Source organism: Pelodiscus sinensis, chromosome 24, assembly GCF_049634645.1.
Source record: "Pelodiscus sinensis isolate JC-2024 chromosome 24, ASM4963464v1, whole genome shotgun sequence".
Taxonomy (NCBI): Eukaryota; Metazoa; Chordata; order Testudines; family Trionychidae; genus Pelodiscus; species Pelodiscus sinensis.
This window is the reverse complement of record NC_134734.1, coordinates 12,039,353-12,054,446: the sequence shown is the minus strand read 5'-3', so window position 1 is coordinate 12,054,446 and position 15,094 is coordinate 12,039,353. Positions and strand designations below refer to the sequence as shown.

Sequence of the window (15,094 nt, the reverse complement as noted above, 5' to 3'; positions counted from 1 at the left end):
CCTCCCCGCTTACTCACATGGCAAATGCTCACAGCCAGACTGGCTCCTCCCCCTTGCTCTGCCTTCCCAGCACAGCTGGGAGGTGCTGTCCCGACCTGCCCTCGGGCCACCCAGGGCCCTTCCTGCACTAGCACTCTGTGGTAGGTGCATTCCCTGCCCAGAGCTACTCTTCAGTGCACAGTGGGCGTCAGAACTTGGGAGCATGCATCTAAGAGCCCTGCAGCCCACGTGGGCAATGTAAAAGGACCTGGGTCTCCCAGCCCCTGCTATTTCAGTGGCAGACAGAGGACCCTGGACCCTTTTTAATTGCCTAGCCCTATGGCCATCGGCAGGCCTGCGCAGGGAGCTTCTGCCAGGTGTCAACTAGGATGGGTAGGAAAGCCAGGAGTGACAGCTGCCCTGAGGCTACAAGTCTTTGTAGCCTATGCTTTTCTATATTTAATTTGTAGCCTATGCTTTTTACACTTTTCTACATATATATTTTTTTCACTATAATCTAGCAGGAATGCCAGGGCTTACTGGGATTGTACCGTATAAGAAGTTAGCTTTGGCGGTAGTGGTATAATTAAGGGTTAAAGGATATAAAATCCTGTTTATAGATTTTAGAAGCTGTGAAAAGGTTTGTGGTGAAATTTTCAGTTGGGTCAGAATACTCATAATGGCCACACTGGCGTGATTAGATGTGAGTCAATACCTCGTGAGATCTAAAAAGAGTCCAAAAATGCAAGACCCAGCCAAACTGACATCCCGATCAAGGAAACAGAAGGCATGAGTATCTGGCCGCAGGATCCCATTTTTCCCACTTCAGGGAACTGGTCCGAAAGGGCATCAAATGATTTTACTCATGTATATTCAAAGGACGCCCCAATTCAATCATCGAATCAGATGTGTGTACCCTCAGAATCTCAGGGTGTGGAAACCTGTTTTTGACCTTAAGAAGTTGGCTAAGATAATGAAAAAATTACACACAAAAACTTATAGCAGTCATTGTCCGGCAAGATTTTATTTCCTCACAAAGAACTTTCTGCCTGAGGCTGTCTACCTCAAACTCCTTCCTTTATTCATTCTTTCTAAGTTTCTCTCTATCATATTCTGCTTATCATACTCCACCTTTTACTGAGATCCAAGTGCCACCGGCGAAGGGGGCTGGTTCCTCCACGCCCAGGTTCTCCAGGAGGGTGTGTGTGGACACGGTACTATACTAGGTAATTGAAACTGCTTAGATAAATCACAATGGTATACCCAGGTTTCATTTATGCTACCCTCTGGGATGACTGAATCCATTTGTGTAACCCTTGCTGTGTACTTTGTATTGTTTGCAATCTTAATACCAATCCTAATAAAAATTGTTTTATTTGGCACTGCTCGCAGTGTAATCGTGACTGCTGTGGGCTCCCAGATCCGCTTCCAGAAATAGAGTTACATAGCTTTCAAACTCTGTAACTGGGATGGGATGCCAAAACTAGAACCTCCCAGTCAGATCAGGCGAGCCATACCCATATCAAATACCATATTCTTAACCCCAGATAACAACTTCTCTGGGATACTCCGGAACTCCAGGAGCTCTCACGACCTGTACAAGGAGTGACAGCTGTTTGCTTTGGGCCCTCAGAGTTTTTGAGTTAGTTTAATGATCCCTCACCTGTGCAGGCACCTCTCAGGATCGCTTCTTCCTCAGAGCCCTGAAGCTCGAGGACCCAAGGCTCCTCCCCTCGTTCCATCTGTGAAATCACATCAGGTTTGGAAACTTGAAACCCTGCTCAGAGGATAGAAAACAAGGGAGATCAGGAGGATTCATGGGACGTTTGTCACAACGAAGATTCCATTACTTTAACACCAGCCCATTTTAAAGTAGTAAAACCCAGTGGGCAGCTCCCTACATGCTCACAGGCGCAAGACTCACCTGTCAGTTTGGCGGACAGCAGCAATATTTTCTTTTTAAATAGTCTAACAACTCTAAAAGCCCCAAGTTTATTCGAATTCTTTCGATTTACTTTCGAAAGGACGCAACTCAGGTTTTGTCAAAAAAATGGCCATTTTTCCAACAAAACTCTGTACTGTAGACATATGATGAGTCTGGTAACAGATATAAGCTGAGAAGCAGGATGCTGATGAGACTCTCTTGGCACAATTCCTAGCATATACAAAAGAGTTTTTTCCCCCCAAAAAATCAAGTATGTCACATATTTTTAAGGGGTTTACAATCAGTTTTAATCCCCATTGAGTCTATGAGCATGTGAATTGAATGTGTGTAAGTAATGTAATTCCAAACTTTCTCTGTGTATTTGGCTGTCACAGGCCAGCTCCTCAAGCCAAATACACAAAGTTTGGAATTGCATTATATACACAAATTCAATTCACATGCTAATGGACTCAATCGGGATTTAAACTGGCGGGGACTCTACCATTGAAGGTGCTAACAGCTTTCTGAGTGGTATCCTTCCTCTCTTCGCAATCTATCTATTGACTTTGATCTTTATCTGCTTAGGTTTAGCACCAATTATCCAGATACTTAAAGAAAAAACAGGATGGGGATGGGAGACAGAGCATCATTCTCTTCCCCCCACTTCTCTTATTTATTTCGAGTTTTCATATCCCCTACTCATAACTCATAACCCATGAAAGCTCATGATACCATCTACATGTTTTGTTAGTCTATAAAGTGCTACCAGACCCTTTGTTATTTTTTTCTGTCCCCTTAAGGGTGGCCATTTTTAATTCTGTTCTCTCCATGGCACACCGGCGTGCCACGGAACACACTTTAAGAAACGCCGGTCTAGACCACTTGGATTGTTTAGTGTTCATGGCATCTTTCAATCCCTTCATGTACCTAAGTGTGTATTTAGATACGGGCTCTCCTTTTCCTTCAGTAAGGCTACGTCTACACTGGCATGATCTTGCGCAAAAACTCCTTAGCGCAAGAGTTCTTGCGTTAAAGTAGTTGCACAAGACAGTGTCTACACTGGCATGTGCTTTTGTGCAAGAGCATCCTTGCCAGTGTAGACGCTCTCTTGCGCAAGAAAGCTCTGATGGCCATTTTAACCATAGAGCTTTCTTGCACAAGAAATTCATGTTGCCTGTCTACACTGGCCTCTTGCGCAAGAACAGTTGCTCAAAAGGGCTTATTCCTGAACGGGAGCATCAGAGTTCTGGCGCAAGAAGCACTGATTCATACATTAGAACGTCAGTTTACTTGCATAAGAACATGCGGTCAGTGTAGACAGGCAGCAAGTTTTTGCACAAGAGCGGCTGCTTTTGCGCAAGATCGCGCCAGTGTAGACACAGCCTAAAGGTTTTCAGTTCAAGTGTGTCTATGAGGTTCTGGGGAGGAAAGGGTGCATGGAGATCTCGCAGTCTCCTCCTCTTCCCTCTCCTGAGATCCCATTGCACGGATCACTGTGAGGGGGCATCTGCACTGAACTAGCCCTAACAAGGGTTAAATCCAGCCTTGGGAGAGGGCTGGGGCTGTGGAGGAAGCAGCCAGGTAGCATCCAATTAGGGCCTTGCTGCTAGTATAAATAGGGGCTCTTGGGGAAGAGACTCTTTCTTGCTCCAGCTGTTGAGCAGGAAGGACCTGGCTGCCTAGGAAACTGGGGAAAGGCAGGGAGAGCTGGGGAGATGTATCCAGGCAAACTCCCAGGCTGAGGCCTTGCTCTCAAGGCCTGAGGATACTAGGGCTGCAGGAGGCAGCAAGTTAACATCCCCTCGCCAATGATGAGTGGCCATTTCACACTGCAGTTTGCCCCTGAGGCAGGGGCTAGATGATGACTGGCAGTGGGTCACTGAGCAAGGTAGGTATAGGGGGCTGGGGTTCCCTGGGAAGGGAGGACCCCAGACTGTGGGGGCAGTGCACAGGGCAGTACTGTGACAAAAGGGCACTGTGGGCAGGAAGGGACATGGGGCCTGAACCAGTGCAACGACAGGGCAAGACACCCCTCCAGCCAAAGGGGCCCTGGGGCTGAAGAGCTAATTCCTGAGGAGACCAGCAGGAGGCACTGCAGCCATGAGTAATGACCCTGGTACAATCACTCTTAACACTCAATGCCTGATGCTTGGGTGTGGGGAGGGGTTTCCCTGCCCAGGAAGTGGCTGTCACTGCCCGCTCGAAGGGTGGTTCAGTTGCACATTCATAGAAACCAGCTTGCTTGGAACAGACCCCTCTTTGCCGTGAGGAGACAGAGAGAGTTTTCCCAAGTACAGCAGGATACACATTTTGCAAATGTGGGGCCTTTCCAGAGAACCTCAGCTCCTATACCCACCTTGTCTCAGTGACGCACTGCCAGTCATCCTGGGGACACCCTTTGTTGTCCCGTCCCCAAGAGGTCCTGTTATGTGACTGCTTCCCTCCAGGAGATCAGACACACACATCCTTCTTACAACCTGTGCCACAGATGAGGTGTCTGGCATTTCCCCTGTAATAAGCAGGGAGACACACCTGTTCCCATCCTCACCTTCCGTCTGACTGTTTAGACTCAATCAGGTTATTTTCTTCGTTTTGTTGTTTGGTTAAACTTCTCTCTGCTAAGTCCATGTATTCCCCCTTCCCCCCATACACTGTATTTTAAGCTGGATCCAAGAGATACAATTTCTCTCTGTTTTAATTTGCTCTTTTCTCAGTTGCTCTGTAACATCTAGTAGCCAAGTATACTTTACCAAGTATATTTTTTGTTTTGTTAATAAAATCTTTTTTAAGGCTATGATTTAATTCTCGAGTCCTGGAAGGTAACAGGTCTGTCAGTGAATACCTAAGACTGAGGCTACATGTACACTGGCATGATTTTCTGGAAATGCTTTTAACGGAAAAGTTTTCTGTTAAAAGCATTTTCGGAAAAGAGCATCTAGATTGGCACGGACGCTTTTCCGCAAAAGCACTTTTTGCGGAAAAGCGTCCGTGCCAATCTAGACGTGCTTTTCCGCAAAAAAGCCCCGATCATCATTGGACTTTTGCCCAAACGGGAGCAGCATAGTATTTCCGCAAAAACACTGAGAATCTTACATGAGATCGTCAGTGCTTTTGCGGAAATTCAAGCAGCCAGTGTAGACAGCTGGCAAGTTTTTCCGGAAAAGCGGCTGATTTTCCAGAAAAAAGGCCAGTCTAGACACAGCCTGAGAGGTCAGCTATCAGAGATTGCAGCTTGTCTTCTCTTTTGCCCCCAAGCTTTCTTGTGGTAAAAGAACTTGGGGATACCCCTCTGGAAGAAGTTCAAGTGCTTTCTTCCTGGGACAAAGAATGGGTTTTTCACTTGATGGTGACAGCCCATCTCCCAAGGCCAGGGAATCTGTGCCCTTGGGGAGTTTTTTTTAAAGCAGAAGCCTATAGAGTCTCTTGCGGGCTCCCAACTTCTGCACTCAGAGTTTCAGAGCAAAGAATAGCCTTGACACCTTCCTTCTCAGGGCATACTTGTGTTCTCCAGAATGAAGTGTGTCCCCTGTCCAGCTCTAGTCAAGACAGACTCTTCACTAGATAGCCTGTACCCTTCTTTCCCTTAGAAGCGGGTTGGCCTTCAGTTACCAAGCCCTAGGAATCCTCATAGCTCATAGTGGCTTCTTGGACCCCAATTTCCCCTTGAAGGCCCTCCTTCAAAACATGTGCCTGCATGCTAGGGCAGGATTTGTCCCCTGCTGAACTACAACTTCCTGGCAGCCAGAGACCTGGAGAGCAAGACACTCCCCTCCCCAAGGAAGATGACCAGGAGCTGGATTTATCCACCCCTTGTGACACATGGCTTTGCGCTCCTGGTGAGGAATTAAAGAGACACCCTTCCATTTCCTCAGCTGTTTTTGTGGCTTTTCCCTCCCCTCCTGGGGTTTTAGCACAAGATCCCTTCTCACTGCTTAACAGACCCTTGGACTGTCTTAGCCACATTAACAAAGTCATTCCCAATTCACACTGGATATGAGTTGTTAGACACTGCAGCTACCATCAGTTCAGCTTGCAGATCCCCAGTTTCTATGTGCACTCGAGCCCAAGACACAAAGATTTTGTGGCCTCCCACTAATTCAAGTTCTGCTATCCACCCATGCAACATATCTTCTCTCTGGACCAGGACCTTCCTGACCACAGAAATCTCTTCCCCACTCTTGGGCTATGTCTACACTGGTGGGTTCTTGTGCAAGAGTTCTTGTGCAAGAACACATCCACACTGCCAGGTGCTTTTGCGCAAGAGTATCCATGGCAGTATGGATGCTGTCTTGTGCAAGAAAGCTCTGATGGCTATTTTAGCCATAGGGCTTTCTTGCGCAAGAAACCCCTGCCGTGCGTCCACACTGCCCTCTTGTGCAAGAGAGCTTACACTTGTTAGAAAAGAGCGTAGCTCTTGTGCAAGAAGCCCTCTCTTACCACACTTTTCAGTAAATCTTCTTGCGAAAGAGCAGGCGGGCAGTGTGGACACTCTCCGGAAGAACCCGACAGTGTAGACGTAGCCTTGGAGTGCTCTGCCATTAACAGCTTGCAGTGCTTCCTGCTTGGCTGTGCAGCAACAACCTTTAGAAATCCTGTGTGATAAGTGGACACTGTTTGAGGTGCTTTTGTGTTCTGGGGAGCAGCATTCCCATGTGTTACCTACTACCTGTTCCCACTCAGCATAAGGCATTTCTTCTTCGGGTGCTCAGTGGAATTTCAGTGACAGCATCTTTTGGGCTCCTCAGTCTGTACAAGTGACTTTTGATAAGTAACAGGGGAGTGAAACTGTGAATGCAAATGCCCAGCCTTCCATTCACCCTCTTTCTTCCCAGAGTAAAGCAGGGACATCGTTTCCCACCAAACTTAAATACTTCTGCCTGAGATTTACTCTTACCAGGTGACTGAGTGCTCAAACTGATCAGCACAGGAAGCAAGAGCTTCTACTCATTACACCTTTTTATCCCATAAACACTCTTTTACATCATCATTAGAGCCCTGCACAGATACCCCTGGATATAAAGGGGATATCCACAAACGTGCAGGGGTCTAGATACAAAAATGATATCTGCAAAAACGGATATAAAGCACATATGCGTGGATTTGCAGGGCTTTAATCATAATTAGACATATTCAGGAATTCTTCCTGAACAACAGAAATCACACATGTCTTCAAAGCTCGAAATAGCTTTTCCCCTGATCCACTTTTCTAGAAGATCCCTCATTTGTCACAAGGAGGGACAAGCAAAGTCAGTGATTCAGCTAGAGAGGGCAAAGCGGTGATATCCTTTTGCAAGTCTGAGCTGGTTTCTGTGGAGGGGGCTTGGTGTTTGAGTGTGGGGCGGGGGACTTCCATTCATCATGCTGGACCTAAATTCAAGTTTTGCCTCAGCAAAGAGAAGTTGTTAGACTTTGTGCTGTGCTGCTCCAGTGCTGTTCCTAGAGAGTTCAGTAGCTAGAAGGGGAGAGTGCTAGCATGCTGGGGTGATGCTGATGCTGAGACAGGGCAGAGTTAAGGTTACATTGTATGGGGGTGACATGAACCTTAACTCTGCATTTCCCCTTCTAAGAACCGCGGGGAAAGGACTCCTTACCCAGCGAGGTCACATTCTCGTAGTTCTCCTGCATGACAGCTCTGTAGAGGGCTCTCTGAGCGGGGTCCAGCAGAGCCCACTCTGCCCTGGTGAAATACACAGCCACCTCCTTGAAGGTCACCGGCCCCTGAAATAGCAATAGGCAACCCTGCTCAGCACCTACTGCCCCACTAGCCATGGGGGAGAGGAGCCAACCAAATGGAAGCTCTGGTGGCTCTCAATCAGAGTCCCACCCTCATCCTGCTCAGAACATTCATTAAACACGCAGGTAAGAGGCCCCTTCCCTCTCCCACCAGACGGATCCCACCCCTACTAGCCAGGAACTGATATTGAAGATGCAACCCCTTGCAGGGTCCCGGGGTAGAGCCCCCTGGTAGCAAGCCCAACACCCTCCTCATTGTGAGGAACTGGATGTAAAGGGAAGACCAGCTCCCCTAAGCCTTCCTGAAGGGGGCCCTCTTCATATCTCCCAGCAGCTGCTGGTTGGCTGGGTCAAGCTCCAGCACAGGGAGTCTGGTTGGTTCTCCCAGCCCCATTCTTTCCCCTTCCATAAATTAGGCCACGTCCACCTCCAGATCTCATGGATCTGTTCCTAAAATCTAAGCCACATATTCAACCTTGTCTTGAAAGGTTTGCCATTCTCTGTCCTCCTCCTTTTCTCCACCCTGCTCCAACCTCCAAAGCTTTCCCCCTTCCTGTGCATCTTTCCCCCTCCCTCCAGCAGGAGCCCACCAGCAGCCCCCAAAAAATCCCTACCTGAACTGGCTCTGCTGCAGCCATTTCTCTGCCCTGTGCCATGGCAGGACGCGATGAGCTGGAGCGATACATGAATGTCGTGCCACAGTCTGTTGGGGTGAGAAGGATGGTTGTGGAAGTTTCAAAACAGATTAGAATCAATTGCACGTCACCTTTCCTCCAGGCCATTCCCGGCAGACAGACATCCTACACTCTGTCACACTGGGACCATGCTAGATTTCTTTATTACCATGTAGACCTGGCCCCTCCTGCCAGGCTAAGCTCACAACACAACTTTAAACCTCCCCCGGAACAAAGTCTTTGGACAGAAAATGGGAAAAGAGCAGAATCAAATGAGTCACTGCAGGGGATTCCCTCTTGCTGCCCTGGGGGTCAATGTGACACCCAAGCAAGGGAAATATGGAGTCAGTAACTGGCTTTTCCTCTCTCTGATCCTCAATTTGTTCATAGGAAAGTGATGCTGCCCAGGGTGCTAGAATACATGTCTGGGTAGGTAAGAGAACTGGAAATCTCTCTCCCCATTCACTTCTCCCACTGGTCCCTTCAGTCCCTTTTCCCCTTCTATTTCCTTCCCCAGTCTCTGCCCCTCTGGCTGGGAAAGGCTCACCCCTGCATTGTTTGCTCTCCCACAGCTGGATTTGCTCCTGCAATTGCTAGTGGGAGGAGAAACAAGGACAGGTTGTGTGTGCAGAGTCACTTTCATGCCAGTCCCAGAGTAGCAGAAAGAGACAGCTTGAGACAGGAGGCCTGGTAAAAGCCCTTGCTGCTATAAAGCAAAGTTAGCAAGAATCAGGTTATGAACAAAAGTCAGGCCCTGTTACAAAGGAGAAGGGACAGATGACCACTGGGCAGTTTAAGCTCCTGCAACCTCCAAGAGGAAAACAATTTAGGGCAAGAGGTTTCCTCCCACAAAGAAGTTTCTGCAATTTAGAAGCATGGGGACCAACCCCAAAACTAAGAGGGATTTTTAACTATGGATGTTAAATAGCGGTTGGGAAGCTAATTGAGTAGTCAATGGAATTTCCATCAACTACTCAATTAGTCAACAAGGGAGTTCTCTGTGGCTTGTTGGGAGCAGAGGCGCAGTATCTGGGATCCAGTGTGAGCCGGGACTGCTCAAACTTGTGCCATTTCAACCACTGCATCTCTGTCTCCTCTGCTTCCCCTGCCCCCACGGAGACAGTGCTGGGGATAACCAGCTTTTAAGCCAGCTCCCCCCACCATCAGCTCCTGCTCTCCACCTTTGCTGTCTCTGATACAGAAGCAGCAAAGAACAGGGGACAACTAGTTGAGTAGTGACTCGACTACCCAAAGCCTAGGTTTATCGGGTAGTCAACTAGTCACTTACATTCCTATTTTTAACTGACATTTTTAATGAAATGGAAAGAAGCAAACTCATTAAATCACAGAATTCTAGAACTGGAAAGGACTTGAGAGGTCATCAAGTTCAGTCCCCTGCACTCACAGCAAGACCAAGCACTGTCTAGATCAACCCCGACAGATGTCTATCCAGCCTGATCTTAAATATCTCCAGAGATGGCAATTCCACAGCCTCCATAGGCAACTTATGCCAGTGTTTAACCACCCTGACAGTTACGAAGTTTTTCCTAATGTCGAACTTAACCCTCCTTTCCCGCAATTTAAGTCCATTGTTTTTTGTCCAATCATCAGAGGCCAAGGAGAACATTTTTTCTCCCTGCTCCTTCTAATGCCCTTTTAGATACTTGAAAACTGCTATCATGTCCCCTCTTAGTCTTCTCTTTTCTTAACTAAACAAGCCCAGTTTTTTTAGTTTTCCCTCGTAGGTCATGTTTTCTATCATTTTTGATAGAATCATTTTTGTTGCTCTTCTCTGGACCTTCTCCAATTTTTCCACAACTCTTGAAATGTGGTGCCCAGAACTGGACATAATATTCTAGCTGGGGCCTAATCAGCACAGAATAGAGAGGAAGAATGACTTCTCATGTCTTGCTCACAACACTCCTGTTAATGTATCCCAGAATCATGTTTGCTTTTTTTGCAACAGTGTCACATTGCTGGTCCACTATGACCCCTAGATTCCTTTCTGCAGTACTCCTTCCTAGCTAGTCACTGCCAATTCTGTATGTGTGAAACTGACTGTTCCTTCCCAAGTGCGTTGCATCTGTCCTTATTAAACTTCATCCTATGTAACTCAGATCATTCCCAGGCTACGTCTACACTGGCATGATTTTCCGGAAATGCTTTTAACGGAAAAGTTTTCCGTTAAAAGCATTTTCGGAAAAGCACATCTAGATTGGCAGGACGCTTTTCCGGAAAAGCACTTTTTGTGGAAAAGCGTCCGTGGCCAATCTAGATGCGCTTTTCCGCAAAAAAGCCCCGATCATCGTTTTCGCGATCGGGGCTTTTTTGCGGAAAATACTACTGTGCTGTTTACATTGGCCCTTTTCCGGAACAGTTTTCCAGAAAAAGACTTTTGCCCGAACGGGAGCAGCATAGTTTTTCCAGAAAAGTACTGATGATTTTACATTAGATCGTCAGTGCTTTTCCTGGAAATTCAAGCGGCCAGTGTAGACAGCTGGCAAGTTTTTCCGGAAAAGCAGCTGATTTTCCGGAATAACATGCCAGTGTAGACACAGCCCTAGAGTTTATCCAGATCATTTTGAATTATGACCCTATCCTCCAACAATTTGCAACCCCTCCTGGCTTGGTATCATCTACAAACTTAATAATTGTACTCTCTATGCTAATATTTAAATAGTTCATGAAGATACTGAAGAGAACCAGTCCCAAAATAGACCCTGCAGAAATCCCACTCATGCCCTTTCAGTATGACTGTGAACTGTTAATAACTACTCTCTGAGGCTAGTCTAAACAACACTCCTCTGTTGGCAGAGGAATGTAAATTAGAGTTATCGAAAGTGCAAATGAAGTTTGGATTTAAACATCCCTCGCTTCATTTGCAGAATGGCAGCCGCCGCTTTTTTCGAAACGGGGCTTTTCGAAACCTTCCCCCCCCGGCAGTTTAGATGGGGCATTTTCGTCAGAAATGACCCGTTTTGAAAGATCCTGTACTCCCATCCCAAAACCAACCTGTCTCAGAGCTCAGCTAAATAGCCTCCACTGATTCCATTTGAGGAATGACTGGAGGCAACCCTTTTCCATCAGGACAAGGACAAATGGCTGTAGCAGACACAAAGGGGGAGGAGAGAGAACCCCCCCATCTGAGGGGTGTTAAAGGGACATGTGAGAGAGCCGGCACAGGGAGCAGAGAGGACAGTTGGGCTATGTCTACACTCGCGGCTTCTTGCGCAAGTAATTGCAAATGAAGCTAAGCATGGAATATCACCCAGCCTCATTTGCATACCTAATGAGCCACCATTTTTTTCAGAAGAGGCTCTTGCGCAAGGAGGATCTACACTGTCCCTTTTTGCGCAAGAAAAACCCTCTTGTGTAATTCTGTTACACCTATTACTTTTCAGAAAGAATGGCGTTGCGCAAGAGGGTTTTTCTTGCGCAAGAAGGGGCAGTGTAGACGCTCCTGCTTGCGCAAGAGCCTCTTCTGAAAAAAATAATGGCTCATTAGGTATGCAAATGAGGCTGGGCGATATTCCACGCTCAGCCTCATTTGCATATTACTTGCCAAGAAGCCGCGAGTGTAGACATAGCCTTGGTGAGGTAAGGGGAGGGGGTCCCTCTGGATGTTAGGGACCCCTGTGATACTGAGAGCAACAGGGAAGCACCAGAGAGAATTGGTACCAGCAGGTGAGAGGCCAGCGGCATAAACCCGGAGAAGGTGCAATTAACCCCGCCAACACACTTCTCCCCCTGGCATCTCCTGGCTCAGCTGCACAGTGCAACCCCCTCCCCCGCACCTGCCCCACTTACCTTCCCCTCCCTGCAACTCCGGCTCTTCCCCTCCCCAACACAGCTCCTGCCCCCACCCCACAAAGCAGCCCCGCCGAGCCCTCTCCGCCCCAGAACCCAGTTTCCCCGCCTCTCCGCCGGGTTGGTTCTCCGGCTCGCAGCTCCTGTCTCCTCCCAGCCCCTTCCTGTGCGCTGCAAACACCCAGCCGGGCAGCAGCGACGGCCGGGCCGGACGCCTGGGTCCCACCGCCCCCATCGCTGCTCCCGCAGGGATATGCTGGCCCCCCTGCGGCTCTGACAGGGCACAGCCAGCCCAGCGCCAGGCCCACCTCACCCCGACTGCCGGGCGACAGAACCTAGATGGGGGCTTCGCTCCCCAGTTTTCCATCCAGCCGGAAAAAGCCCAGCGGAGGGGGGGCGGAAGACATAAAATGTTAGGGCTGCTCTATCTGCCAATGGTCTCCTACAGCCAGGCAGAGAACCCAGGCATCCTGGGTCAGAGCCCCTCCGTCTGCTGTACCCACTAGACCCCACCCCCCTCCCGCAGCCAGGCAAAGAACCCAGGGGTCCTGGGTCAGAGCCCCTCCCTCTGCTGTACCCACTAGACCCCACCCCCCTCCCGCAGCCAGGCAGAGAACCCAGGGGTCCTGGGTCAGAGCCCCTCCCTCTGCTGTACCCACTAGACCCCACCCCCCTCCCGCAGCCAGGCAGAGAACCCAGGGGTCCTGGGTCAGAGCCCCTCCCTCTGCTGTACCCACTAGACCCCACTCCCCTCCCGCAGCCAGGCAGAGAACCCAGGGGTCCTGGGTCAGAGCCCCTCCCCCCTGCTGTACCCACTAGACCCCACTCCCCTCCTACAGCCAGGCAAAGAACCCAGGCGTCCTGGGTCCCTCTGGGGTGACTAGTCGCCTCGGCTTGCCCCGGCCGTCACCTTTCTCCAGCCTGCTCTGTCCGGGCGGGGCTGTCACCGCGCACGAACCGTGCTGGGATTTTTGCAGCGCCGGGACAAACAGCAGCCCAGGGAGCGCCCTGATAGGTCCCGGGACTCGCTTGCCCCCGCATCCGCAGCAGCTGATTGGTCCCCTCCACTGTAGGTCACAGCTGCCACGTCCCACCCACCCAGCCCCGGGGAAGACGGCAGCGCTGTTGCTAGTGCCTGGCCTTGCAGCCCGGGCTGCTTGTGCCCCCGCCGCGGGGAGAGGCCGCCACCCCGCTGCACCCGCCTCCGGTGAGTATCTCCCTGCAGGCCCCTTCCAGCTGCACCCGCAGGGCCCTCTCCAGCTCCCCCGCTGCACTCCCTGTTCTGCCCCGCCGCGCTCTGCTCTTTGTGGGAACCACCCCCGGGCCTTAACCCGTAGATCAGCGATGGGCCACCCGGGCTAGTGAGCGGGCCGCATGAGCGCCCCTTGTTCATCTCAGTGGGCCGCCACTGTCCTAGCCAAGATGGAGTCCCGGGATAGGCCTGTTTTGGTAACGGCGCTGCTGTCCCTAGTATTTGGGGGAGCTGGAGGGGGTGTAACCGTAGTAGCGCTTTGATTGGCGGCAGAGAGAGGGTGCATGTGACTTGAATAATACGAGTAATGAAAAGAAACAGCAACAGGGAGAGAAAACACAGGCATCTGGCAACCTTGTGTGTGGGCAACAGTGAGCAAAATGTCTCCTGGGCCACACCCAGAACCCTGGTGGGATGCACCTAGCTTACTACTGAACTAGATTCTGCTCCCCAGTCATTACCCCAGGAGTCCTGGCTTCTACCCCTCTTCAACCACTAGACACCACTCCCCTTCCAGAATCGGGGAGTGAATCCAAGAGTCTGGCTCCCAGCCCTTGCTATAACCATTAGAACCCACTTCCCTTCCCAAGCTCCAGGCAACCACTTTGAAGACCAGGGGTGGGCAATAATATTTGCGAGTGGGCCACTTAAAAAAAATTCTGAAGTAGCCGTGGGCCACCCTGGAAGGTTCAGGGCCACCCCAACCCCAGACCATGATTGGTCTGGGGGTGGAGGAGCCCCTTTGCCCCCCCCCTTCCCATGAGGCACCCATGTCCTGGAAGAGGCTTGGCAAGCTCCCCCACTCCCAGGCCAATCAGCTGAGGATGTGGGGAGTGGGGTCTAGTGGTTAGAGTGGGGTTGGAGGCTGAGAGCCAGGACTCCTGGGTTCAGTCCCTGCCTATGTATCAGGAGGGGGCATATCCTGGCATTGTCTCTCACATCCCCCCCACCCCCTCGGTCTCTCTAGGCACAGAGGTGGCTACAAGAACACAAGATACCCCAGTCCTTTAGGTGTGATCATGCCTAGGCATGTTCCCTGCTCCCACTCAGAGAGGGAATGAAAATGGGGCCACATTGTGTCGCTTGCCAAGACATGAGAAGAACAGAAGCTACCTAGAGGGTCACCATTGGGTGTCGTGCCAGCCCATATCCCAGCCAACTCCTGAGTTCTAGACTGGCTCTGCAATGGCAGTGGGAGCTAGTGGTTAGAACAGAGGAGGTGGGGGGGCTGGGAGCCAGGATGCCTGGGTTCTAATTCTTGCTGTGTCACTTTGGGGCATCTTCCCCCTCTTTGCCTCAGCCTCAGGTTACATAGGGGAAACTGATTACTTCCTCTCAGGGAGTTGTGGGAGAAGCAGGGAGCCTAGGGGTCCTCCACCCTGGTTCTTCCTGATTTCTGTTTTGGCTTGGTGGCTGAGTGTCCCTGTTCTAGCTAGAGGCCAGCATGTGCACACCGGATTCTGTGGCAGGGAGTTCCCCGGTCTTGCAGCACCACAAGTCCAGATCAGACCTTCCTGCCTGGGGGCATGGGCAGAGAGTCCCTCCTGCCAGACCTAGGGCTGTTAAGATGAGTCGACTATCTGATAAGCAAATGCTTGTCGGCTAGTCGACAGGTTAGCCTATCAAACAGAGGCAGCAAGGAGGGGAGAAAAAGGAGGTACTTCAAAGTGGCAGCACCGCATGGAGCCCCGGGTCAGCTGCTCCATGCTGACCCTGGGCTCAGGG

The 15,094-nt window shown here is 50.2% G+C and overlaps 2 protein-coding genes across 3 annotated transcripts in view; one reads left to right on the top strand and one right to left on the bottom strand.

Moving 5' to 3' along the window:
- Positions 1-10,586, bottom strand: part of LOC102443733 (uncharacterized) — a 277,521-nt gene extending 266,935 nt beyond the window's left edge. Inside the window, exons 1-3 of one of the 2 annotated variants that reach the window (XM_014571842.3) lie at positions 8,251-10,586; positions 7,495-7,621; positions 1,643-1,756 (exon numbers count right to left, since the gene is read on the bottom strand). In XM_014571842.3, coding sequence (XP_014427328.2) covers positions 1,643-1,756; positions 7,495-7,621; positions 8,251-8,418 — 409 coding nt within the window. In that variant the 5' untranslated portion in view covers positions 8,419-10,586. The remainder of the gene's footprint in view (positions 1-1,642; positions 1,757-7,494; positions 7,622-8,250) is intronic. The other variant, XM_075907149.1, reaches the window with a different exon arrangement.
- Positions 10,587-13,072: 2,486 nt separating this feature from the next.
- The window catches only part of LOC102444983 (uncharacterized), a 67,061-nt gene continuing 65,039 nt past the window's right edge, over positions 13,073-15,094 (top strand). Inside the window, exon 1 of the mRNA XM_075908298.1 lies at positions 13,073-13,324. The gene's annotated coding sequence lies outside the window, so the exon portion shown is untranslated. The remainder of the gene's footprint in view (positions 13,325-15,094) is intronic.